The sequence below is a fragment of the Ascaphus truei genome, chromosome 3 (assembly GCF_040206685.1).
Source record: "Ascaphus truei isolate aAscTru1 chromosome 3, aAscTru1.hap1, whole genome shotgun sequence".
In the NCBI taxonomy this organism is placed as follows: Eukaryota; Metazoa; Chordata; class Amphibia; order Anura; family Ascaphidae; genus Ascaphus; species Ascaphus truei.
The window spans coordinates 116,213,403-116,241,107 of NC_134485.1; the positions used below are offsets into that span (position 1 = coordinate 116,213,403).

The window sequence follows — 27,705 nt, forward strand, 5'->3', positions numbered from 1 at the left end:
TTAATTTCACTAAAATATTACAATTTCTGTTTCTCTTTGAAAACTGACCTTTTCTGTGAAATAGTTGCTAGTTGCTGGGGCCTCAAAATTGATGTGGAATTTACTTCATTTAGATGTTTTAGATAAATAGAATAATTTTTGTTTGATTAATGTCATTATGAAAAATGTTAATATTGCGGGGCTATGTGGTTTCAGGACTCTGACATTTAAATAATAAAATATTGACACCAGACTTCATCATCTGAAAATATGAAGCATAGACACATGTTGATAACTGAAATGGCAGCACAAAATGGCGAATCCTTGTGTCAAATTACCTTAATGTGTATCACAGAACAGTCATTCCCTGGTTTATGGACACTCACTTTAAGTACACTCGCGAGTAAGGACATATTTTCAATAGCACCATACCCGTGTCCGTACTCGCTTTGCACATTCTGCCCTACCGGCCGCCGTAGTAGTGACGCGCTGATTCCCTCGCCCAATAGGCAAACGGCAGCTCACGCATGCGCCTGTCGGCACGTCTTTAACAGGAATACCGGCTCCCTACCTGTACCGAAGCATCGATAAGTGAAAAAAAGGTAGTGCTTCACTTTACGTACATTTTCGCTTTACATACATGCTCCGGTCCCATTGTGTACGTTAATGTGAGGTATGCCTGTATATTTCTCAAATAGTAATCCTAATAAAATCTCATGTGTCGCACTTCAAAGTGTGTTCTGTAAACATAAATTGCTGCTATCATTTATTAGCCATATTGGATGTGCATATACTGTTTGCTATTAAATTGATGTATTGTCCTATTTTGAACAGCATATGTGAGTAAACAATTTGGGGGATATGAAACCATAGGAGGAGTAAAAGAAGTGACATGACATAATTGTCCATGTTTGCCAAGTGATGCTCTGCCAAAAAAGACAGAGCATTGAAGCCAGTATGATTATGAGATTTATTGATTTTCTGCATCCCTTGGGATAAATTGACCCAATTTGTCACTCTCTTCCAGGTTGGAGATCTTTTAAAATCTTTTCCGGTTAAGAGATTTGCGTCAAATGTAAGAAAACATGGACGTGAGCTGAAAAAAAAGCTACATTTTATGTGCGTCAGCGTACAGTATTAAGAGCATCAAGATGTAGTCATTTAGGAGGTAGCATATTAAAGGGGCAATCCAAGCAGGTCGTTTTTTAAATGTATTTATTAATTTATTTTTTTACATAGGCTTGAAGCCGGGGGGTATCTGCAGCAGAACCATATTAATTTCAGCTCTGGGGACTTCCTGCTTCCCGAGATACTTACCTTTGAAGGGGATGCCGATATCTCGGCAAAGTTTAAAGCTCCTTGGTAACGTGGGTTAATAGGAAGCTGCACCAGTTGACGTCACGGTGTTCCTTCAGGACGTGGGAGCTTTGAAATGCCGCCATTAACTGAACCCTGATAGCGAGCCGGAGTGTCTACCTGCACCCCTTATGGAGGAAAATATCTCCGGATGCAGGAGGTCCCCGGAGATTAAATTAATGGAGTTCAGCTCTGGAGACCCCCTGCGTCAATCCTATGTAGAAATTCTCTTGGATTGTCTCTTTAAAAGCTCACTTGAAAATCCCATAAAACATATTACATTGCCTAATACACTGCAGATAGAAAGGGGTTTGAAATCTGACATTAAACTGAGAACATAATACAATTATGGTGTCTATAACTCTTTTCTTCATGTAACAAGTATGTTAACTACAGCCACTGAACATACAGTACAGCTTGGGGAGGAATCATATGGTTGCACATCTGTGATGTTACAGGGCACAACCATGATGTAGAAGGAGCATTAATTACTCTAAACACTAAAGCAGTAAGCAGTGAACGGTGGTTGACCATGAAAAGGATGAGGTCAACCTAAAATGGCTGGTGACCCGCCCACACAAAATGAGCAGGGTGGAACTTTGTACACAGATAAGGTCCCTGATAAGGGTTCAAGAATCTAAAATGGCCGGCTTTAAGCAGCAGTCTCTGGTATAATAATGCATTTATATGTTATCTTCCCTGAACCGGTGATCCCCAGTGTCTGGAGATCTGATTTAGGAATGGGTTGTTCCTGGATATATAAAAAAAAAATATTATTCTATTGCCATCTAAGTTCTAAAAGAAAATGCTTATATTGTAGTTCTCATACTTATTTATTTATTGTATTTATTTATAAAATGTTTTACCAGGATGTAATACATTTAGAGTTACCTCTTACAATTAAGCAGTTGTAATCTGTTGTTGTTAGTCTATACAAATGCACACATATACGTATGTATATATTAATATATATGTGTGTGTGTATGTGTATATATATATATATATATATATATATATATATATATATAAAATAAAAAATTAATAGACGATAACGTTCCGTGGCAAACACGGTACAGGTACCTCTACATCAAAACATTTAGTTAGCCACAGAACAGTATCGTCTATTCATTTGTTATTATTAAGCTCGGCTAACACGTTACTGATACCTCTACATACATACATACATATACATATATATATATATATATATATATATATATATATATATATATATATATAATACTGTACAGTATGTAGCACAAAAATTGCTCTCAATACTGCAAAGAGGCAAATCTACAAATCCATCCAAGTTCAATTTGCTTAAGTTCCTTCAAATGTTTTGGTCAATTTAAGACATTCATGAAACCATGAAAAATTCGCTTGAATGCTGTTTGTTGATTTGAGACATTTAGATTTTCCATTTTTTTCTCTCCAAAAGCAAGTATGTGTGAAACGCTTCAATTGTTGCACAACTGTGTTCAAATAGATTTCTTAAGAGGTGAGCCGTGCCAACGTTGCTTTCTGAATAAGATATTCATGTTTGGCAGGTTTTACTGAAGTATGTTATTTTTCCAGATTATTCACTGTCAAACAGTATATTTTAGAAAAGCCTTTCTCCGTTTCTGTTCTAATCGTAACAGTGTTTCCCCCCCCCCCCCCCCCCCAATCTCATATTGGCCCCTTACGTGAGGAAACTGCCCCATGTTACATGTACTATAGTGTGGTGCACCTGCTGGCTTACAGAACTCCTGAGTCTTCCGCGGTGATATGGGGAAGTACATCAGGACTGGCTCATGAGGTAATGCTGAGAACTACTCACTTCTGGTACAGCGTCTCCATCTCTTCCAGGTCCCCACGACAGCAGGGAGGAGTCTCTGAAAGAGAACCTCTGGGTGCAGCTTCTCCCTTAATGACTCCACTCTCAGGCAAGAAGGTTCTTTCAAATTGGACATTCTTTATTGTCATCATTGTGGCCGGTCTCTAGCCGCACATCATAAAGGTTGCCCACCTCAAGGAAGTCCCTGGACATCACTCCTAGTCAGGGCCCTAGAAGCTGTCCTTGCTCTTCCATTACTCTCTAATAGAGTAAGGGGAATATACTGCCCACCTCTCCCCTAGGGGAGGGCCACAATCCTTGCCAGAGCCCAGGCCATGTGTTGGGTCAGACAGTCTCATTCAAGTGGGGTGAGACACTCACACACACTAAATTCAGGCAGTGTTGCATACTATATAGCTCCAGTAGGCACCATCCCCGTGTCACTGTAATTGGACACAGAGCATGATGTCACTTCCTTCACTACACAATACACATCACAGGAGATGAGGGCAAACCTCATGAGTACTCCTGGCTAACCTGCCCTTTTAACAGGGATTATTGCACAGGAGGGGAGAGGCATGTAACCCCAAAATTACACAGGGCTACATAATAAACAATGTACACCTATAAATTGCTGTATAATGAATCTCCCACCATTTAACAGGATTGTAATACCACTCCTCCCGAAATCAAGTAATTTTTTTAATGTTAAAGTATTTGAACCAAGGGGTTGAGCTGAACCGCTGTGCTCAAAGATCCAGGCACCCAGATTGCAGAGATATGTCATTTTGTATTAAACTTTGTTCAGTACTTGCACTGAAAAACTAAGATGGCTGCAGACTCACAGAATCGCAAGCGGCAATATCATCTCACGATGATGTCACGTCTTGCTTTTGGCTTCCAGAGTGAGGCTGAGCCCAGTGCCTATATTGTCTCTCCTGGACAAACATTATTGGTGTGGAATTTCATAATTAAATATCTCAGTAACAGGGGGGCATCCTCATAGCTTGGAGTGTCCAGGTTCAGCTCTGGGGGAGCATTTGTTTAAAAATTTAAAAAATTTAGATACATACCTTATGTAAAAAAAAGATGTTAAAAAAAAAACAAATGAGCAGCATTGATTGATAATTCAAAATGAAGCATAATGGATTACTTTTTAATGCCATCAGTAACAGGTTACTAGTTTCTCGCAGGTTGATGACTATATTTGGATATTGTACCATGGTGACGTCCTGCCATTTTTACTTTTTAAAGGAGCAAATCTTGCCTTTTTTTATTATTATTATTTTTTAAAAACATAGTTTTGAAGCAGGGGGTTTCCAGAGCTGAACCCCATTAATTTCAGTTGCGGGCACCCCCTGCTTCCCGAGATACAAACCTTCAAAGGAGGTGCCATTATCTTGGCAAAGTTTAAAGGTTACACGGGCCAATAGGAAGCCGAAACTGATGACGTCACGGCTCCCTATTGGCGTGAGACCTTTGAAACTCCACCATTACATGAACCCTGCTAGTTGAAACTCCACCATTACATGAACCCTGCTAGTTGAAACTCCACCATTACATGAACCCTGCTAGTTGAAACTCCACCATTACATGAACCCTGCTAGTTGAGCGGAGTGGCTACCGGCACCCCATACAGAGGTATGTAGCTCCGGAAGCAGGGGATGTCCGGAGCTGAAATTAATTGGCGTTTAGCAGCGGTGACCCCCTGCTTCAATCCTATGTTTAAAAACAAAAAAACTTGCCTCTTTAAACTAGAAAAGGATCATTCACATAATTAAATATATTCACTGACTAAAGTCAAAAATTCACTGTCATATTACCTTATCCTTTTTTAGTATTGTACTTAATATTTTCACATGATATGAGGGTCACGTACAATCACAGATCTGTATTTTGAATCTAATTAAGCACAGAATGGGGTTCATGTGGAAGGCAACAGTGATGACATTCTGGGTACAGAAAACTGCACCTGATCAAGTATATCCAAGAAAAAACCCCTGTGGCAAAACCCCATTATTTTTTAAGTAATAGTGGAGGTTGCAATAGAATGTTTTCTATATATATGTCTTTCTACTGCGGTTAATCAAAGGATGAATAGTCTCCTTAACGATGTGAACATGTTATTCGGCTTTAGGGGTTTATATATTAACAATGATTAGAATACCATTAATCACTTACAGTCAACAGTAAAAGGAAGTACTGAAGCATGTAACACATTTACCACGCTGTGAGTAATTTAATAGTTAAAGACATGTTTATTAGGTTTTTTTACACTCTCAACCAAAAGCCTGACTGCGAACAGCATAATGACAAAATCTACTAAATGTGCAATACATTTTACTTTTGTAGGGTGAATGGATAATCAAAGATGCCACAGACAAAACGAGGTAAAAATACAGTAGTGATTCTAAAGCTACAGTGATTTGGGCTTAGCTGTAGAATAGTTCCTTACAGTCACTAACAATCACCTTTAAAAGTGTTCTTAGGACTTACCTGGAGTGGGCCCTGAGACACCAGAGACCATTATGACCTACCAGATACGTTATAGGCACTTGCTAGGGGAAGATTGGGCTGAACGCTCGACAGAGCAGCCAACCCGATTTGAAATCCCCCCTCCGCTTCTATTTCTGCCACCAAGGGCCTCATTGCGGTTATGTGCTCATTCCAGGATCACATGACAGGAAGAGACCATGTTCCACCTCCGGCACAGTAAAGATTAGGAGCACCAGCAAAACAAATATTATATCAATATTTGTTTGAATCTGAAATTTGATTAGTATTTGTATTAAAAACATAAATACTTTTGAACCATTTAAAGAGGCAATCCTAGCCGTCTGTTTCTTCTTATTTTTTTTTTATACAGGATTGAAACAGGGGGTCTCCATAGCTGAACCCTGTTAATTTCAGCTCTGGAGACTCCCTGCTTCCGGAGATACTTACCTCCATAGTAGGTGCCGGTAGCTACTCATAATCCAAAGCATTATGATGGATTTTCAAAGCTCCCGCACCCTGCGGGCCAATGTGACATCATCTGATGAAGCTTCTTATTGGCGCGGGAACGTTAAACTGCAGAAAACTCCACAGAGATACCGGCACTTTGGATGTAAGTATCTTTGGAAGCAGGGGGATCCCCGTATCTGACATCAATTGGGTTCAGCTCTGGAGATCCCCTGCTTCAATCCTGTATTTAAAAAGGAAAATTAAAAGGGAAAAAAACAAAAACGCATGAATTGCTCCTTTTAAATTGGACTGGGCTTTTTATTATTAAGCTATCATCTGGAATCCTGAAGTTGTCCTATCTCCACTAGGCGCTATTCCCTGCAGATCTCCTTTTTACATAACGGGTTGTTTTGGGCAGCCTGGGGTTACTTCACTGCACAAGATTCTGGGATCAGGAGGAGTAGCTCAGTGAGTAAAGACTCTGACTGTCACTGAGATTGTTGCAGGGGAACCTGGTTCAATTCCTGGTGTCGGCTCCTTGTAATCTTGGGCAAGTCACCTTATCTCTTTGTGCCTCAGGCACCAAAAACATAGATTGTAAGCTCCACAGGGCAGGGACTGTGTCTGCAAAATGTCTCTGTAAAGCGCTATGTAAAACTAGCAGCGCTATACAAGAACATGCTATTATTATTATTCATGTTTCAAACTGCTCCTCTCTAGACCAGTAAAACTACCATGGTTTTGTTCTGTGTGCCCAACTTGAAAGACTGTCCTTTCTACTTTCTTTTAAGCGGTCAGGTAGTTTGCAGCTTTAAATATTATCTCTGATAAAATATATATTCAACAGATAAGGTGGCTGTGAATGTTACTTAAAGCAAATGTTCTACTGAGGTAAAGGTTGCTGTTTATTGTTTGCATAAAAGCTTGCTTTCTGTAAAAAAAAAAAAAGCTGTGTGTGCTGTGCACGCGCATAGTAAGTGAAACTTCTTTGACTTTTGTCACAGAAATTGTATTTGTATTGGTGATGTTTTAATTAAAAATCAAAATACAATTTCATTGACAAAACGCAAATACATTTGACTTATAATGCGCGTGCTCGGCACACATCCCCTGTATTAGCTATTTGCACTGAGTGTGAATATGTGTGTCAGTGTGTGTGTGTATGTGTGTCAGTAAGTGTGTGTGTGTATGTGTGTCAGTCAGTGTGTGTGTGTATGTTTGTCAGTCAGTGTATGTGTAAGTTAGTCAGTGTGTGTGTGTGTCAGTCTGTGTAAGTGTGTCAGTCAGTGTGTGTGTGTGTGTGTGTCAGTCTGTGTAAGTGTGTCAGTCAGTGTGTGTGTGTATGTGTGTCAGTCAGTCAGTGTGTGTATGTGTGTCAGTCAGTCAGTGTGTGTGTGCGTATGTGTGTCAGTCAGTCAGTGTGTGTGTGTGTGTGTATGTGTGTCAGTCAGTCAGAGTGTGTGTGTGTGTGTGTGTGTGTGTGTGTGTGTGTGTGTGTATGTGTCAGTCAGTGTGGGTGTATGTGTGTCAGTCAGTGTGTGTGTATGTGTGTATGTGTGTCAGTCAGTGTGTATGTGTGTCAGTCAGTGTGTCAGTCAGTGTGTGTATGTGAGTATGTGTGGGGGTCTGTGTGTTGGTCAGTCAGTGTGTGTGTGGGGGTCAGTCAGTGTGTGTGTGGGGGTCTATGTGGGGGTCAGTCAGTGTGTGTGTGGGGGTCAGTCAGTGTGTGTGTGGGGGTCAGTGTGGGGGTCAGTCAGTGTGTGTATGTGAGTCTGTGTGTGTATGTGAGTCTGTGTGGGGGTCAGTCAGTGTGTGTGTGGGGGGTCTGTGTGGGGGTCAGTCAGCGTGGGTGTGGGGGGTCTGTGTGGGGGTCAGTCAGTGTGTGTGTGGGGGTCAGTCAGTGTGTGTGTGGGGGTCTGTGTGGGGGTCAGTCTGTGTGTGTATGAGTCTGTGTGGGGGTCAGTCAGTGTGTGTGTGGGGGTCTGTGTGGGGGTTAGTCAGTGTGTGTGTGGGAGTCTGTGTGGGTGTCAGTCAGTGTGTGTGTGGGGGGTCTGTGTGGGGGTCAGTCAGTGTGTGTGTGGGGGTCAGTCAGTGCGTGTGGGGGTCTGTGTGGGGGTCAGTCAGTGTGTGTGTGGGGGTCTGTGTGGGGGTCAGTCAGTGTGTGTGTGTGGGGGTCTGTGTGGGGGTCAGTTAGTGTGTGTGGGGGTCAGTCAGTGTGTGTGTGGGGGTCAGTGTGTGTGTGTGGGGGTCAGTCAGTGTGTGGGGGGGTCAGTCAGTGTGTGTGTGAGGGGTCTGTGTGGGAGTCAGTCAGTGTGTGTGGGGGTCTGTGTGGGGGTCAGTCAGTGTGTGTGGGGGTCTATGTGTGGGTCAGTCAGTGTGTGTGTGTGTGGGGTCTGTGTGGGGGTCAGTCAGTGTGTGGGGGGGTCAGTCAGTGTGTGTGTGAGGGGTCTGTGTGGGAGTCAGTCAGTGTGTGTGTGGGGGTCTGTGTGTGGGTCAGTCAGTGTGTGTGTGTGGGGGTGTGTGTGGGTCTGTGTGGGGGTCAGTCAGTGTGTGGGGGTCAGTCAGTGTGTGTGTGTGGGGATGTGTGTGTGTGGGTCAGTCAGTGTGTGGGGGTCACTCAGTGTGTGGGGGTCAGTCAGTGTGTGGGGGTCTGTTTGGGGGTCAGTCAGTGTGTGTGGGGGTCAGTCAAGGTCTGTGGGGGTCAGTCAGTGTGTGTGGGGGTAAGTCACTGTGTGTGTGTCCTGCTGCAGCCAGGGGCGGGGTGTAAAATTGCGCACCACTTCTCCCCCTCCCCTTCTGCAAATTCTGCGCGACCCCCCCCCCCCGACCCCCTCTTACGCAAATTCTGCGCACACACCCCCCCTCCCGCGGGGTACATGCGCCCGGCACGGGCATGAGTGACCGGCCGCGGGCGAGATTACCCGTCCGCTGCCCGGCTCACCCTTTCTTCCAGCAGCAGGAGCCGGCACCGAGCCCCTGTGCCGCGCGGGTTGCGCCGCGAAAGCCCACGTCAGTTAGGAGCGTGTGGGGGAAACGACGCCGCTGCCAGCCGCTTCTGCGCATGTGTGGCGTCCGTCAGCGGCGCCATCACAACTGCGCATGCGCGGCATGGCAGCGGGCGGCGGAACAGCGGCAGTTAGGAGCGGCGGCCACCGCCGCCGCATATGTAAGCAACCAGGTGTGGGGTGTGTGGAGGGTGAGGGGTGCGGCGGCGATTAGGAGCGGCGCCGGTGGCTATCGCCGCCGCCGCTGCCACATGTGACAGGGGACGTGTGAGCGGAGCGGCGTCCATTACGTGACGTCACTTCCGTTTCACATTTCGCCCCCCATCTATCCAGTTTTATCCCATCAGAGGTGCCACTAAAGAAGTTTCACTTCAAAAAAAAAAAAAGTATCCTATTTTGGGTACGGTATAACCAAGCCACAAACTTATTTTTGTTCCTTTCTTGGCAAGGAACGGTCAACACAATTCCAGGCGATGTTAATTAGATGAGCAAATATACTGTACAGTATACTTTTACAAAATAACCATTTCAACTACGGTGTGAATTTTGTGGGGTAACACTGATAACAGCAGGTACTGTGTATTTTTCAGCAAGCTTGATAGTTTATCAAAGTAATATCAAACAATGTTATTGAAGGCTAGTTTACCAACCGTAATAGCAAATCCTGGTAGCTGATAAAATAACGTTGTGTTAAGAATGTAACTATTTAATAGGCTTATCTAAACAAATATAACCATGTTTCTTTAGAAAGTACAATTTCCTTTTCTTTTGGGGCTTTTAAATAGGTGAATGTTTGTCCATCAAGTGTTTCCTCTACAATGATCTCACCTTGTCCTTATCAGATCCCAGAATGTATGTATGTATGTGCTGTATATCTTTATTTATATAGCGCCATTAATGTACACAGCGCTTCACACATGACATAATAATATAAATTACAAATAACACAGAATGGGAATACGCTCTTCAGACATAAAAGTAAGATTAGGAAAAGGAGTATCTGCCCCGAAGAGTTTACAATCTAATCCCAGTATTATGGCCCTTATGTCAAGTACTGTAGTGTCCACGTGATCGCTTTGGTAGTACAGTATTAGTATTGTTAAATAATGTTTTCATGTACATCATAAGGACAGCTAGAGTGCCATGGCCCATGCCCTACCTGGTGCACCATAAGGGCACTCTAAAGGTTGCTCTTACAATTTGGTGTAAACAGCCTGTCCTCTCTGTAGTAACAAGACAATGTTTATTACATCCATGAGGGTTAAAACAGAATAATGGTTGTCCAGTTGAGTATTCAAGGTTTGAAATCCTGTTGTTAGCATCAGAACAAGCTTTGGTTAGTTCACAAAGCCATATTTTTCTATTATCCAAGCTACCATTTAGTGTCATTAGTTAGTAATTTCTACTTAACAGCCTATTATTTGTTGCTGCTTTGAAAACGAAAAGAATATCGTTGTACGACGTCGAGTGGTTGCTGGAGTCTGGAGCACAAAAAACTGGAGCGTCGCCTTTTATTTTAGTTTAACTAATATATTGGAGAAGGTCAACCCAACCTTCCAACCTCTTGAGAGAGTGTTCCAACTTTAATGTAATTATGAAATGAACACTGCTAACAAAACACAGCAGAACCACAAGGACATTTTGCTAAAGGTTGCCAATAAAGCATTACTGTTAGCAATAAATAAGGCAATACTTTAAATATGATGGCTTTTATTTCTAAAGCAAGTGCAAAAAATAATGTCTGTGATGCATAATAAATTAATATGTGCTTCTATGTGAAAAAGATACATCATTTTGCTTCATTAATTTAAATGCCTTTGTTTAAATTTGGGATATCATTTATTTCAGTGTAATTGAAAATCATATTGCCTTGTTTTTAAACCACTTACAGTCTTTAGAGGTATTAGAGGTTATTTTCTAATATTTTGTGGCTGCAGAACTGTGGTAAAAGCAGAACAAAATAATTGAACCAAATGTATCAATGGGAAACCTCCAATTGTTTTTAATGGGAATTATTTGATAAATAGGGGGGCTGTATTTGTCCAGAGTTTGTAGCAGAGAGACATCAGTAAGGCTGTGTCCATAGAGCCTCAGCCCGCGCTCCTCCGCGCTGACGATGAGCCTCGCCTGCCCGGTCAGCAGTGATCCCATGGACTGGCAGGCGAACCAGCGTGCGAGATCGGGAGGCGGGCAGTGACGTCGCTGGGCCAATGGCGCCGTGGAGGTTTTCAGCTGACAGCGCTCTGAAAAACAGCATTGGCTGTCGGCTGAAAAACCCAACTCCTCAGCACGCCTGCGGACGCTCGTGTGAGCCCCCTCTCAAGACATCCTCATTGAGGATGCCGGGGCTCAGCGCGGAGCCTCCGCACGGCTCAGCACTGCCTGACATTCCATGGACGCAGCCTAAGCCTGCACTTATAGTGCCGGTGACGCGATGTCGCAGCAAAACAAATGTATTGCCGGAGTCGCGTGTGCTTATAGTAGAAGCGACGCGACGCTTGGTCGCACACGACGGTGCAATACATTTGCTTTGCCGCGACGTCGCCGGCACTATAAGCGCGGCCTAGGTAGACCCCATTGTATTTGTATTTGGAAATAGATTTCTATTAAAACTACAGCCTTTTGCTTTTTATATTTGTATCACTCATACAGGGCTATTCGAAGTTGACGGGATGAAATATTCACCAAAACAATTCTATTTGTAGCAATGTAGACCAAGCAAATGAATTCAAATTAAGAACTGTATGTGTCCTTTACTTTTTATGAAAAGGGTATATATTTCATGCCAAGAAGAGTAGATTAAACATGAGTGATTGAAACCTTTTTCATGTTATGTTGTCGCTGTACTTAAAATGCTAATAGACACGACCAATATATAACATGTGTGGTTTTCATAACTTGCCTTTAGGATGTGCTAATGCCACAGGAAATCACACTTGATGTTCCTCTCCATTATTTAGTGATGTACAAATTTTGAACAGCTCATAAGACCTAACTTGGAGTCTTCTGCCCACTGTAACTTGCCAACAATGGGATCTGTGAAACCAACCCTATGAAAAGAAAACCCTATTAATTCAAATGGGAATTTTTCTATGCCGTTATTTTGTCCCAGAATTACTCCACTTTGGCCTTGATTTAAATGTCCCCACTGTTCCTGCCGTTTTAAGTATCTGTTTGCCCATTTTCCAACCTTCATTACAGAGAAAAAGCCATAAGGCTCGCATTGCACAGAAGTTTTTATTGGTTCCAGATTCTTAGGAATTGCCAGATATTCCTGGAATACAAGCTGAAATGAATTAAAGTCCTATGCAGTGGAGACCTCATTTCTATTTCAGGTTCTGCAAAAAAAAAAAAAAACAGGAAGATTTAAAAGAGGGATCCCATAACTTGTCATCAGTGAAGCAGTGAAAGGGTGATACGACATGGTATTTCCATTCGGCTTGTGTTGGAAGATTAAGCGGTTAAGCAGCGAGAGTACTAAAGTATATTGCAACTGGGAGGAGAAGTCTGGATTGGCATTAGGGATCTCCAGAGACAGAATTCATAGTGAATGAATAAACACATCTATTTCTGTTGGATTGAAAATAATGTCGGTGACATTAGAACAGGGGAGCGCAAACTTTTTTCCCTGCGCCCCTCCTGCCGGCAGTTCCCCTCTCTCCCTATTCCTAATAACCTCACTTAGTATTCCAGCCCTATTCCTAATAACCTCACTTAGTATTCCAGCCCTATTCCTAATAACCTCACTTAGTATTCCAGCCCTATTCCTAATAACCTCACGTAGTATTCCAGCCCTATTCCTAATAACCTCACTTAGTATTTCAGCCCTATTCCTAATAACCTCACTTAGTATCTGAGCCCTATTCCCAATAACCTCACTTAGTATCTGTTCCCTATTCCCAATAACCTCACTTAGTATCCGAGACCTATTCCCAATAACCTCACTTAGTATCTGAGCCCTATTCCTAATAACCTCACTTAGTATCTGAGCCCTATTCCCAATAACCTCACTTAGTATCTGAGCCCTATTCCTAATAACTTCACTTAGTTATAATTATTATAATTTATAAATGTATTACTGTATATATAGTAGGGGTCTGTGTATGTGTTCGTTAGCAATAACAATATAGCCATATACATTATAATAAAAATAAAATAATTATTTTATTTTTATTAAAATGTTTAATTTATCAATTAATATTTTATTTATTTTATAATGTATTATATAAAATAATTAAAAAATTATACCATATCATACAGGAATTGAACCCAGGACCTTTCATATGCTATTACCAATTTTATACCTCCAAGACTGTGTAGTATATATATAAAGTAGGTGACATCACACCAAAGCTGTGGTGTAGCAGGTAAAGAATTGGTCTAGCAAATGGAAGGTCCTGAGTTCGATTCCTGCATCTATATTCTATAAAATATATTCATGTTCCCGCGTGTGTGCGCATGTGTGTGCGTGTGCGTGTGCGCGTCCGTCCGCAATAAAGCATTGAATGTTTAAAAAAAATAAAAATGGAGATGTTTTTAAATCGGGAGCAACGTTTAGACCGCTTAGCAGATCGCGCTATAACGGGGTTGAGCTGTACATTGTTTGCGCTGACTTCTGTTAGTTATTGCTTACTCTTAATCACTAGGGCAGAGTTAACCCATTTTCAGGTATGCAAATGAGATGAATATCACTACCCATAAATAAATCTGAGTGAATGCACTAAAGAAATCAGAATGTAAGAAAACGCTCTTCAAAAGAACTAGCATTTGTAATCAAGTAGCTTCTAGTGAAGTGCCAAATAGATATCGAATACTATGAATGTTCAAATAGCAAAGCCTGAGTATACATAGAGAAGAAAATATCTCTCTTCAATCATTGTAGAAAGGACATTTGTCAAAAAGTCACCAGTGTTAGCAACTCCAACAATATTGAAAGAAGAAAGCTATTATATCAGAGGAACTTTGTCTTTTGGTCACATTTTTAATATAAGAAAGCTTTGTTTATTTGGAAACTTTAGATAAAAGTATCACAGAGTGCTAATATGCTATACAAAATAAATATATTTTCTGAAAAAGTTAGCAGTGTTGATAAGTACTTTAAGGCTTCCAGTTTGATTAAATCTAGCTCAAAATACAAGTTTGTTCTGTGAATCCAATGATAAAGCCCTTTTCAGCGTAAAACCTCTCTCACTGCCCAAAGCCTCTGGAGTGCCCTTCCCCTCAATATCCACCTTTTGGTCCTTTCTTGAAACACACCTCTTTAATGAAGCATATGGGTAGCTCTGCTGGCTGATACTATACATCTCATATGCACTGACCTTGGCCCCTTGCAGACACACATACCGTAACACCCTATTCTGGCTCTGTAAGTTCTCACAACTTAGATTGTAAGCTCTTCTGGGCAAGGACTCCGTTTCATATTATTTTATGTCTAAAGCGCTTATTCTCATTATGTGTTGGATCAGGGGTACTCAAACTGGGGGGGAGAGGGACAAATTTTCTGGAGGGGGAGCACGGTGCTTACAGAGGCCCCATGCTCTTCCCCAAAGCATTTTAATTAAATGCCGGGGTGCATGCGCGAGGCCTCTGTAAGTTCCCTTACTTGATCTCCAGTAGCTTCTTACAACACGTCACCATGGCAATGCAGCGGGGTCACATGACATTGCATTGCCATGGCAACATAACGTCACATGATATCGTGATGTCAGAAGATACTGGAGAACAGGTAAAGGGGGGGAGAGCAGGCAGGGGTGCGCAGACTGAAAAGTTTGTTCACTCCTGTGTAATAGTATTATTTTAAGTTTATTACTGCTTTAAAGCACGATGTTCCTGAATGACACTATATAAATAAAGATATAGATACCTAACTCAATAGAGTCTACAATTAAAAGCATTGTTTTTATTTTTGAAGTGAAACTTCTTTAGTGGCACCTCTGATGGGATAAAACTGGATAGATGGGGGGCGAAATGTGAAACGGAAGTGACGTCACGTAATGGACGCCGCTCCGCTCACACGTCCCCTGTCACATGTGGCGGCGGCGGCAATAGCCGCCGGCGCCGCTCCTAATCGCCGCCGCACCCCTCACCCTCCCACACACCCCACACCCGGTTGCTCACATATGCGGCGGCGATAGCCACCGCTCCTAACTGCCGCTGTTCCGCCGCCCGCTACCATGACGCGCGCTATGCATGCGCAGAAGTGGCTGGCAGCGGCGCCGTTCCCCGCCCGCTGCCATGCCGCGCGCCACGCATGCGCAGAAGCGGCTGGCAGCGGCACCTTTTCCCGCCCGCTGCCATGCCGCGCGCCACGCATGCGCAGAAGCGGCTGGCAGCGGCGCCGTTCCCCGCCCGCTGCCATGCCGATGGACAGGAGGAGGGAGGCTGGCGCCGGCGCCGCTAGTAACAGCCTGGGAATAGGGGGGTTTGAGCGCGCCGCCGGTGGGTGGGGAAGGGGGGATCTTGAGCGCACCGCCGGGTTGTGGGGAAGGGGGGAGCTTGAGCGCGCCGCTGGGGGGTGGGGAAGGGGGGAGCTTGAGCGCGCCGCCAAGTTGTGGGGAAGGGGGGAGCTTGAGCGCGCCGCCGGGGGTGGGGTAGGGGGGAGCTTGAGCGCGCCGCCGGGTTGTGGGGAAGGGGGGAGCTTGAGCGCGCCGCCGGGGGGTGGGGAAGGGGGGAGCTTGAGCGCGCCGCCGGGGGGTGGGGGGGTATCTGCTCAGAAGACTCAGACTGAGCCCCCCGGGTCCGCAGCTCCGCCAGGGGTGAGGGGAGTCAGGAGAGAGGGGGCAGGACACAGACAGAGAGACATACGGTGTGTACACACAGAGAGATACACACACACTGACAGACACGCACACACTGACGTACACACATTGACTGACACATACACACACTGATTGATACACACACACACTGACTGACACACACACACACACACACACTTACTCTGACGCACACACACACTGACTGACACACACACACACTTACTCTGACGCACGCACACACACTCTGACGCACGCACGCACACACACTAACGCACGCACACACACTCTGACGCACGCACCCACACTCTGACGCACGCACACGCACATTCTGACACGCACACACTCTGACACACACTGACGCACGCACACCCCAGTGATGTACCGAAAACCGCCCCTGAATGATGTGCCTATTCCTTCCCCCCCCCCGTTAGCTCCCCCACCCGCTGAACATTCATGATGCTGGTACTGCTGCCAATAAACACATACACACACATACACACACACACACTGACGCATGCACACTTTGACGCACGCGCACGCACACTGACTGTCACACATACGCACGCACACTGAGTGTCACACATACGCACGCACACTGACTGACAGACATACGCACGCACACTGACTGACACATACGCACGCACACTGACTGACACACATACACACACTGACTGACACACATACACACACTGACTGACACACATACACACACTGACTGACACACATACACACACTGACTGACACACATACACACTGACTGACACACATACACACACTGACTGACACACATACACACACTGACCGACACACATACACACACTGACCGACACAGAGAGACATTCACAGAACACAGAGAGAGAGAGACATACACTGACACACACACACACATTGACTGACACACACACACACACTGACTGACACACACACACACACACACTGACACACACACATTGACTGACACACACACATTGACTGACACACACACATTGACTGACACACATGCACACACTGACACACATGCACACACTGACTGACACACATACACACACTGACCGACACACATACACACACTGACCGGTACAGATACATACACTGACCGGCACAGATACATACACTGACTGACACACACACAAACAAACACACATACTCTTTGACTGACACACATACATACTCACTGACTGACACATACACTGACTGACACATGTGTGCCGAGCACGCGCATTATAAGTCAATTTCTGTCACAAAAGTCAAAGAAGTTTCACTTACTATGCGCGTGCACAGCACACACAGCTTTTTTTAAACAAATCTTTCGGTGTATATATTTTCCATTACTTTGTGAAAGAAAGTGGGACAATTTTCAAAGAATCAGAGGTAATGTCCCCAGCACTCAATGTGAATAAAATGAAAAAAGCACTGGAATATGCTAAAATATATCATTTGTATTGAAAAATGTACAATATAGGATATACAATTTAAATGATTCTACAACTATCCTAGGGAAAATGTATTAATATACAAGCCAATAACAGGTAGGGGGGAGGGAATGGAAAAACAAGGGAAAAATACAAAGGGAATAAGCTAGTGTCAATAAACTGCCTAACAGCAAAAGATGGAGTGAATGTGATTAAGTTTAAGGGGGGCAACGTTTCGGGGCAGGATGCCCCTTCCTCAGGCCCGTTCCCACAGATCCTTTAAAAAAACCTGTGGTACTTCCCTTAATGCCATACCTCAAAATATCTCCCTCCTGTCTGTTCAGAAATAATGCACACAACTGGATAACATGAAGTTGTGCTTACATAGACAGGGAAATCTAAAAAGAGGAACACTAATTGTAAATATCAATGTGTCCACATAAGCTTTTCCAATACCTGTTAGATACTAACTGGAAAACCCTGTTATAATAATAATATTTTGTGGTATGGCCCCTTGTAGATGCATTTACCAGAACACCCTCCTACTGTCTCTGTACGTTCTTCCTACTTACCAATTAGATTGTAAGCTCTTCAAGCAGGGACTCCTTTTCCCAATTGTTACATTTATGTCTGAAGTACTTCTTCCCATTATGTGTTATTTGTAGTATTTGTTATTTATATGATTGTCACGTGTATTACTACTGTGAAGCGCTATGCACATTTATGGCGCTATATAAATAAAGACATACATACATTAAAATTACATACACAGCTTGGGAATCCCATGAAAAATGCTTTAACCTTGTTTATCAGTGTGTTACAAATGAGTGACAAGTGACTAATTATCTGCTTTTGTATCCCAATGTAATGATCATAAATAGTTTTGAGGCATAACACCCTACCTCCTACTGTTCTTGTACCTCAAAAGATGATGGCCAATTTCCTAAGCAGAAAGAGTGCAGTTTGTGATTTATGTCCTCTTGAAACATGATTAGCCACAGCAGGAATAAAACATTGTTCAAATTTTTTGGGACTTTACCTAACGGTTTGACCACTACATGCACAATAAAACTTTGTACAGTACTTTTAAGTCCTGTTTTCTTAAGTTTAGGAAAAAGAAGGTGGCGTGTGAAAAGAGGTAGTTTTAGGTTATTTTAGCAGGCTTTTAAAAAAATTAATTAAAAATATTTATATATACATTGAAATGAGTAATCTGTCAAAACATCTGTTTTGTTTTCCACATTTAGTCTATAAAGTACGAAAACGCAGATCTGGGGCTATCACATGGAAAACCTTATTGCTTTCATAGAAGGCGCCATTGACTGTAGAATTAGGGACAATATGTGTTAAAGAAAACAGATGTTTTGACACATTTCAATATTCATTCTGAAAATGACTTCAGTGGGGGTTTCCATGCGATCGGCGCACTTCATAGAATAAGGGCCAATGTAGGCGTCAAAACATCTGGTTTTGTTTTACATATATTTTGATTCTGATTACATAAAATACCTAAGCAATGTTTCTCACCATTCATAAACCTTTCAGAGTGTGAAATTTACTGTATGCAGATAATATTGCGAAGAAAAAATAACTGATAAGGAGACCTTATCGTCTATATACAAGGCTGCTCCTTGTGGTTTTGGACTTCTCCTGCCCTCTGACGCCGTCTCCTCGCAGTCTTTTCTACAGATGCTTCCTTTAGCATCGTCAAAGGCTCCTAGGAGGAGAATCGAAGAGCAACCTCTTGATTTCACTGATGTAGCACTACAAATGATCAAATTTGCACTCGCAAACGAATAAAAACAAAGTCCATGTCGGCTCCCTCGATTAAGAGCTTCTTTCTCAGGCGCCGTTGTTCTGCTATTCACCACACTCGTCCGGCCAGATGTACCATAGACGCCCTATCCTGATGAAGTGGGAGACACGAGTGACGTAGGGATGCTTGAGACATAAACGTGGACAGACGAGTGAAATCACATTGGGGATTTTACTGATGATCTTTACAAAGTAATTCCGTTAGATACATTATATTTGTTACTGTCACCTGAAATGCTTAATACTACTATTTATTTGTTCTAATGATCCTTTATTCCTATAAAGAGTTGTAATCAGTAAATGTAGATACATCATTAGTTGAAAAAGCAATATGTACCAATCGTGTGTGTTAATTTCATGTGTTGTAAAGTGTGACCACACAAAGTATTGGTACGGGAGCAATTATGGGTTAAAATGGGGGGGAGGGGTTAAAATAGCTTTAAAATGCTGTGGAACTTTGATGCCAGATTTGAAAATAGATCTACAGTTATTGAAGTTTGGGACAAAGATTTTTGCACTGTATGTGAGAAATATTTAAGCAAGATTTATAGGACTGAGGCCTCGATCAAACAGGCTGCTACATGGGCGTCCGCGTTTGCGAGCCTCTGTCTGCTGGGCGATGTGTGAACATCCCCAGCAGACAGAATGACACAAATGGGGGCGTAACTTTAAAAAAAAAAAAAAAAAAAAGTGTGTGTTTGTGATTGGCTGGCGACGTACACATGACGCGGCTGCCGCTTGAAATTTCAACTTCAATTGAAAGCTAGAGTTGCAGCCGCGACAACGCTGCACTTCGCCACCGGGGGTTCGTTTTCTGTTTGAAAACTCCCACAGAACACAGCGAAAGGCTGGCGATCGTGCGCGCGCACGTCGCAACGCAGCCTGTCTGAGCGAGGCCTTAGTGTGTGGCAATTATAGATTCAAGCCTATTACATTTTACAGAGCTATCATACCAAGATTCGATTTAATAATGAATGGCTAATCTAACCACTTAAAGTGGCAATATAGTGGAACATATTCTTAAAAACACTAGTGACAGAAAAGTAAGAACATACACTAAATTGTTTCATACGCTCATAATATATATTTTCTTTAACTGTGCATGCAATGTCTTGTATATAATGTATACCCTGCTCATTTATGTAACTGTACTTGTAACCATGTACTATTTGTTTTACTCTGTGCCCAGGACATACTTGAAAACGAGAGGTAACTCTCAATGTATTACTTCCTGGTAAAACATTTTATAAATAAATAAATAATAAATAATCTTCCATATCAAATGAATCATATTGAAAATAAAAAAGAACTCTGCAGGGTTACAGCATCTTCCCCATTTGAATAATTGTCAGCGGTCCACAATATACTTTTGAATGGCATATTGTTGTTGTATTACCCTGTTGCACAAGGGAAGCTGGTCTGGAATGGCTGCATGTCAGCACTCTTGGATAACAATCGAGCCGTCAGAGGTGAAGTCTCTCTAATGATTGTACTAAATCTACTCCGATTGAAATGTCTCATTAGTCAACATCAACTGGCAGTGAGGCTATTTCAGTTGAAGTCAAATAAATTGCCTGGTCCATAGTCTTGGGAATAGCTTGACAGCATAAACGTGTAAAACTTTGTGCTTTGATGCTTTCGCGTTGTAGTAAGGGCTCTGAGTCAAAGTTGGTTGTCGAACTCGGGGGAAGAAGAGGTTGGGGGAAAATAGTTGACAGTAATTGATTTGAATTTAACAGTATTGTAATAATGGCTCAATTCAGTTCATGTCTCCTTTGAGGTATCAAGTCTTAATGAGGTTTTCTTATTTATGTTTTGTATTTGATTAATAAAATGATTCTTTTTGAAAACTACAAGGTAATGATGCATTTCATTTGCCTTTAAATACACGTGTGTTCATTATCATTAAATTCAAATTAATATAATGATTACATTAACTATCTTGTTTGTTTAGGTGGTAAAGTAATTTAGTTAATGAGTTTAGATAATGAATGTCAAGGTGCAACCAAAAACACAGTGTAATTGTGGATGCGTGTATGTTAGGCGGTTCAGTGTAATTGATATTTTAACAATACAAATTATTTACACACAGCTTTTAATTCTTGTTTTTTCTTCTTCAATTTTTATAAGATAAAATAAAAGATAACAACAAATAGAAATAGGACATTGAGCAAAATATAAGAAATTAATAAAACTTGTTTTAAAAAAAAGGGCATTAAATGGCCCCCTTTTATTGTTTATTACTTCTTCATCAGGCTAAGGTACAAAGTGTCAAGGACATTTTGGCTGCAGTGTCATGTGATCACTTTTACATTACCTTGACCTTCACACTGCTGCCCAAAATGGAAGAGAAGTACTCTTCCATGTAGATTGCTTCTGCAGCTTTCTTAGGGCCAGATCCACAGGGCTCTGTTAAGTGGCTTATTGTGACGTTAATCAACGCCTTAACGTGTATTTTCAAATGGCCAATAACGTAACTCATGTTTACAGCCGTGTAAAGCATTGCGTTAACTATAATGGCCATTAGTGATAATTATACAGAAAAGAGACATGGCCCCAAGCAGCTCCTATCCACACAGGTCTGTTAAAGTTGGCGCAGGAACGTAACAGTCAAACGTTATCGGAAGCTAACGCACCGTTGCACTGCGATAATGTGATGTTAAGCCTGCGCTTCTTTGGCGATATCCAGCAGTCGTTGTTTTTGTATATAAATAGCTTTGTGGATATGCGTTAACCTCATGGAAGATAAAGTCCGTTACTGATTTAGGTAACATGGCATTCAGAGCCCTGACTTAAACAAGCAATCCAAGCGGGCGATTACTCTACAGAAGTATGTATCTCGGGAGGCAGGGGGTCCCCGGAGCTGAAATGAGTGGGGGACCCCCTGCTTCAATCCTATGTCAACATTTTGGAATATTTTTGCAAACAAATATTGCCAGCTTGGATTGCCTCTTTAACAGCTCTCTGTGGATCTTGGCCCTAAGAGACACAGCAATGATCAGGGGGAAAAGAAAACCACAACAAAATGAAATGCTTTTCCAAGACTGGATAAACTACCAAAGTGTGTTGGCACAGAAAGGGTTAAAAAAAGCTGACACTATATGCAGATATAAACATATTCAATTACCACAATGGATATCTTGCGAGTGGCTTTGTCCCAAAACCTACTCAGCATGAACTCCCATATCTGGTTGCTGTGACAGGTGGTGTGTACTTTTTCACCTTTATGGAGTACATTTGATACCATTTTCAGTTTTTCAAGCCAGTCTGAAGAGCCTCGTTCATAAGTTAACATGCTTTAGTTCAGGGGTACGCAAACTTTTCTGTCTGCGCCCCCCTGTCTGCTCTTCCCCCCCGCCCTCCCCCCCCGCGCGCGCTTCCCCCCCCGCGCGCGCTTCCCCCCCATACCTGTTTCCTGGCGTTTTCTGACATCGCAATGTCATGTGATGACAATGCGATGTCATTTTACGCCCCATTGCTATGGCAACGCGTCATCAGAAGCCGCCCGAGGGCCTCTGGAAGCGCCGCCCCCACCCCCAGAAAATTGCGCGCCCCCATTTTGTGCACCCCAGCCTTAGTTTAATATCAAGTGTGCTCTAAATAATTGATTTTAAAAATAGTGACTTTGTGATGTAAAATGTTCTTTAAGGAATCAATTGATTTATTTTCTTACAATATAATTTCATTCTTTCTTGTCTGAAGTCATTCAAATAGGAAATAGTCAACATAAAGGTGAAATAATTAATGTATAAAATGAGCAAGAGTTGAGCGGAATATCTCATGATTTGATACCGCGGCCAACTCAGGAGTTTTGGGAGGATTATTTAAGGAACATGCAGAGAGGGCTGTGAGAGAAGGTAAAAAAGATATGGAGAAAATGACCTGCTGTGTTGTATACTGTAGGAATACTTGTATATCTCGCAGTTGCAGGTTGACTTTTCTAGGTGAGTTGGATAGAGCAGGTAACCAACTGAATGAGAGAAGCTTTAGGTTGAGTAGGTGGATACTGTACCTCAGTGTTGGACACAAGTCGAGAAGAAGACTTCTTTGTAGGTCATAGTGCAGCTCTCCATCCTTTACTGGTGCTAATTTGGGTTAATGGCCAGATGGTTAAGGGATTGTGTTTCAGATGGGGTGCTCAGCAAGGTTTTTGCATTGTAAGGCCGCGTCCGTGTCGTGGCCGTGACGTCAAAGAGCTGATTCGCCCTCATTGGGTGAACCGCTCACGTGACCCCCTTTTTTTAAGGATGGAAAACAGGTGGTCCTTAGATCTGAACGGCGCTGTTTCCAGCTCCAGTGACCCCCTGGTTCCCGAGATACTTATCCATAAAGGTAACCGTGTTCAGTCCTCCTCCAGGGCAAAGTCAGCCTCTGTTTAAATCTTCTGCATCATGTGGGCCAGTAAGAAACTGCAGTGTCATCCAATGTGGCCACCTATTGGCCCACGGGACACAGAGGATTTAAAAGGAAGCGATACATGTGCTTTTTATGGTAAGTATTTTGGGAACTTGGGGTTCTCCAAAGCTGAAAATAGTGTGGTTCAGCTCTTGGGACCCCTTGGTTTTCATCCTTTAAAGAAAAAAAAGGGGCTTTAAATGGGTAGAATTGCTGCTTTAGCTGTAATTTTAACATCAGAGAACAGAATGTATTTTCTAATACCGTGCAGTAAAGCTTTCCTGTGAAAGTGAACAGACAAATTATTTGCAGTGAAAACCTAAGCAAATAGCAAGCCATTTTTATTTGTGGTTTCTAGCAAATAGATGGACGTGTGGTAACCAAGCAGGAACTCATCCACTGACTTAAATGTATTTGTTGTTGTCTTTTCTTCCCAGAGCGGGGATCTCACTTTCTGTGGACCTCATCATTTTGAGGTGGGGCTAAGATGAGCATAACCAGTGATGAAGTGAATTTCTTGGTGTATCGCTATCTTCAGGAGTCAGGTAAATTGTACTTCGAGACTTACTTATTTTAACACATTGTTATTTGGCCACTGAGTGAAGCTAAGCATCTCTTTTTAAGTACAGTGGTATAGGTAGAATTTTGGGGCATACAGGTTTAGATGTTGGTCTTGAATATAATAACAATTTACTCCGCACCTCAGGTCTCCCAGTGCATGTCTACATCCTCTGTTCCATCTAAGGGGCTTATTCTATATCTGCCACCGTCAGGCTTGCCAAGGTGTCCAGTTTTGAACTGGACAGACCGGTATTTGGAATACCGGTAAAAAATGAGAGGTAATACCTGACATGTATGTGTCTGGTATTTTCCCTCTCTGGACTTTCGGACAGCAGTAGTGTGAAGGGTAGCCGGTGCAGCGTCCCCGCTCTTACCTTGTCGCTTTTTCCTCCGCAATATCACAAAGATACGCCCTTTCCTCTGTTACTCAACTGCTAAAACTCTGACTCGGGCCCTCATTCTCTCCTGTCTCGATTACTGTAACCTCCTGCTGTCCGGCCTTCCTGCCTCTCACCTGTCTCCCCTACAATCTATCCTAAACGCTGCTGCCAGAATCACTCTACTCTTTCCTAAATCTGTCTCCGCATCTTCCCTCCTGAAATCCCTCTCCTGGCTTCCAATCAAATCCCGCATCTCACACTCCATTCTTCTACTCACTTTTAAAGCTTTACACTCTTCTGCCCCTCCTTACATCTCAGCCCTAATTTCTCGCTATGCACCATCCCGACTCTTGCATTCTTCTCAAGGATGTCTTCTTTCTACCCCTTTATATCTAAAGCCCTCTCCCGCCTTAAACCTTTCTCACTGACTGCCCCACACCTCTGGAATGCCCTTCCCCTCAGTACCCGACTAGCCCCCTCGCTATCCACCTTTAAGACCCACCTTAAGACACACCTGCTTAAAGAAGCATTTGAGTAGCACTGGATAATCATGGACACATGACATATAAAGCTTGGCCCCCTGCAGACGCACTTACTAGTATTCCCTCCTACTGTCTCTGTACGTTCTCCCTACCTACCAATTAGATTGTAAGCTCCTCGGAGCAGGGACTCCTTCCTTAATGTTACTTTTACAGTATGTCTGAAGCACTTATTCCCATGATCTGTTATCTATATTATTTGTTATTTATATGATATGTATTACTACTGTGAAGCGCCATGTACATTTATGGCGCCATATAAATAAAGACACAATACAATACCTGATTCAGAAGCAGGCTGCAGCGTCTGCTAAGGCCGTGATTATACAGGAAAGCGTGTAGCTGCAAGGCGGCTGTCTCCTGGCGCGATCTGCAGATTTGTTCTTGGCTGGTGATGGAGGAAGCAGGCGTGGGGTGTTGTGGTGAGGAAGGAGGAGGAGATGGGGGATGAAGCTGTGGAAGGAGGAGGGTGGTGGTGGGGAGGAACGAGGAGGGGGTGGTGGTGAGGAAGGAGGAGGGGGTGGTGGTGGTGGTGTGAGAGGAGGATGAGGGGAGGTGAGAGGGAGATTGAGGGGGTGAGAGGGAGATTGAGGGGGAGAAGGATGAGGGGGCTTGCAACAATATTGTAAGTAGTGGGAGAGAAGCATTAAGATCAGTATAGCTCACCATGTATAACTGCAGGTATGTTATTTATAAATTATCTGACCATTATGTCATTTTTATTAAATTTCACTCCACGTTTGCACTAATTTGCACCAATTTGCACCATTTCATATTCTATTTCGTAAAAAATACTGGGAGGGGCTCAATCCCCAACCCTCTCCCAAATTTTTTACGAAATAGAATATGAATGAAATAGTGTAAATTGGTGCATACGTGGAGTGAAATGTAGAAAAAATTACGCAACGGTCTGAGAATTTAGAAATAACATACCTCCCCACCGACTTTTCGAGCGCACCACAATTTTCACCATTGTGTACAGTATTTTTGGAGAAGCCACCTGGCAACCCTAGCCACAGTACCTGATGACCGTTTTCGGGCGAAATTCCCCATTGAAGCCAATAGTGAATTCCGGCCACAAACAGCCCGATTCGTTGCTTTGCCCTTAGTTTAACTGTTACAATTGGTTTGTGCTAGATTTCAGTACCAGAATCAACCAGCTGCTTCATCTAGTTTTGGGCCGTTTACCTTTTCACCCATTGGCTCCGCTTACTCCAAGTTAAAGGGGTAAAAATAGTAACATTGTTTACCTGACCTCTTTAAAAGCCATTGTATAAATAGCTATAACATGAATCTTAAAAAGTGCATTAGAGTTGAGAGGCACTACTATATTTTGGTGTATACTTATTATTATTGATACCAAAAATAATAGTCTGTCAGTCTATTTTATTTTCATGCTCTTTATTTGTCACTGTCTCACATCTGCAAATTGCTCATTTCTGTATTTTGACACTTTTATTTCTTTTATAAGCCCTTTTACACAAGCTCTTTGATTAATTTGTTAACATATTTAGCAGTAATGTGAATGCACTCGCACACGTATAACTTAGCCTTACAGTTTAGGCGTTTGTTTTATGTTTTAAAGAGGTATCCCGTGCAGGACTTAATTTTATATATATATATATTATTGATTTAATATATATAGCCTTTGAATAGATTTTATTGAAAACTAATTACCTAAGCTGCAGATTGATTTGTTCTCCCGTGAACGATCTGTGAAAATTCGGTTTCCATGGGTTCACTAAATGGCTGCCTTTCAGTTTCTATGTATGTCTTTATTATATAGCGCCATTAATGTACATAGTGCTTCACAGCAGTAATACATGTGACAATCATATAAATACAAGTACTACAAATAATGGGAAGAAGTGTTTCAGACATAAAAGTAACATTTAGGAAAAGGAGTCCCTGCTCTGAAGAGCTTACAATCTAATTGGTAGGTCAGAAGAACATACAGAGACAGTAGAAGGGCGTTCTGGTAAATGCGTCTGCAAGGAGCCAAGGTTTATGTATGAGGTGTAAAGTATCAGCCACGGTGTTACTCATATGCATCGTAAAGCAGATGTGTTTTAAGGTGGGTCTTAAAGGTGAATAGAGAGAGTGCTAGTTGGATATTGAAGGGAATGCATTCCAGAGGTGTGGGGGAGTCAGTGAGAAAGGTTTAAGGTGGGAGAGGACTTTAGAAACAAAAGGGGTAGAGAGAAGACATCCTTGAGCAGAACTCAAGAGTCGGGATGGTGCATAGCGAGAAATTAGGGCTGAGATGTAAGGAGGGGCAGAATAGTGTAAAGCTTTAAAAGTGAGGAGGAGAATTGCATGTGTGATACGAGATTTGGTAGGAAGCCAGGAGAGGGATTTCAGCAGGGGAGACGCTGAGACTGATTTAGGAAAGAGTAGAGGGATTCTGGCTGCAGCGTTTTGGATAGATTGTAGGGGAGACAGGTGAAAGGCAGGAAGGCCTCTTCAGTCAGTGCAACTCAGCAGCTACAATGTGTTTTTATATTACTACTATAACATTATCTATTATTACAGTTTGCAGCTCAAACTGCTGGGAACATTGGCAACAAATTATCACAAACAGTAATATATTACAAATACTGTACCTTGCACTGCTGGGAAAGTGTGTTAAAACCTGCTATAGTAAACAAAGGATACTCAGTATATTAAAACTCATTATAAATGGCATTAGGGGTTGAATGTAAAAAAATGTTGTAAGTATTTAATACACATAACTGATTTAATAATT

General features: G+C 42.6%; 1 protein-coding gene across 2 annotated transcripts in view; it reads left to right on the forward strand.

The window, feature by feature from the left end:
- Positions 1-27,705, forward strand: part of TBL1X (transducin beta like 1 X-linked) — a 359,253-nt gene that overhangs the window by 201,314 nt on the left and 130,234 nt on the right. For both annotated transcript variants that reach the window (XM_075589381.1, XM_075589382.1), the window contains one exon: positions 23,917-24,024. In XM_075589381.1, the coding sequence (XP_075445496.1) occupies positions 23,967-24,024 (58 nt within the window). In that variant the 5' untranslated portion in view covers positions 23,917-23,966. The remainder of the gene's footprint in view (positions 1-23,916; positions 24,025-27,705) is intronic.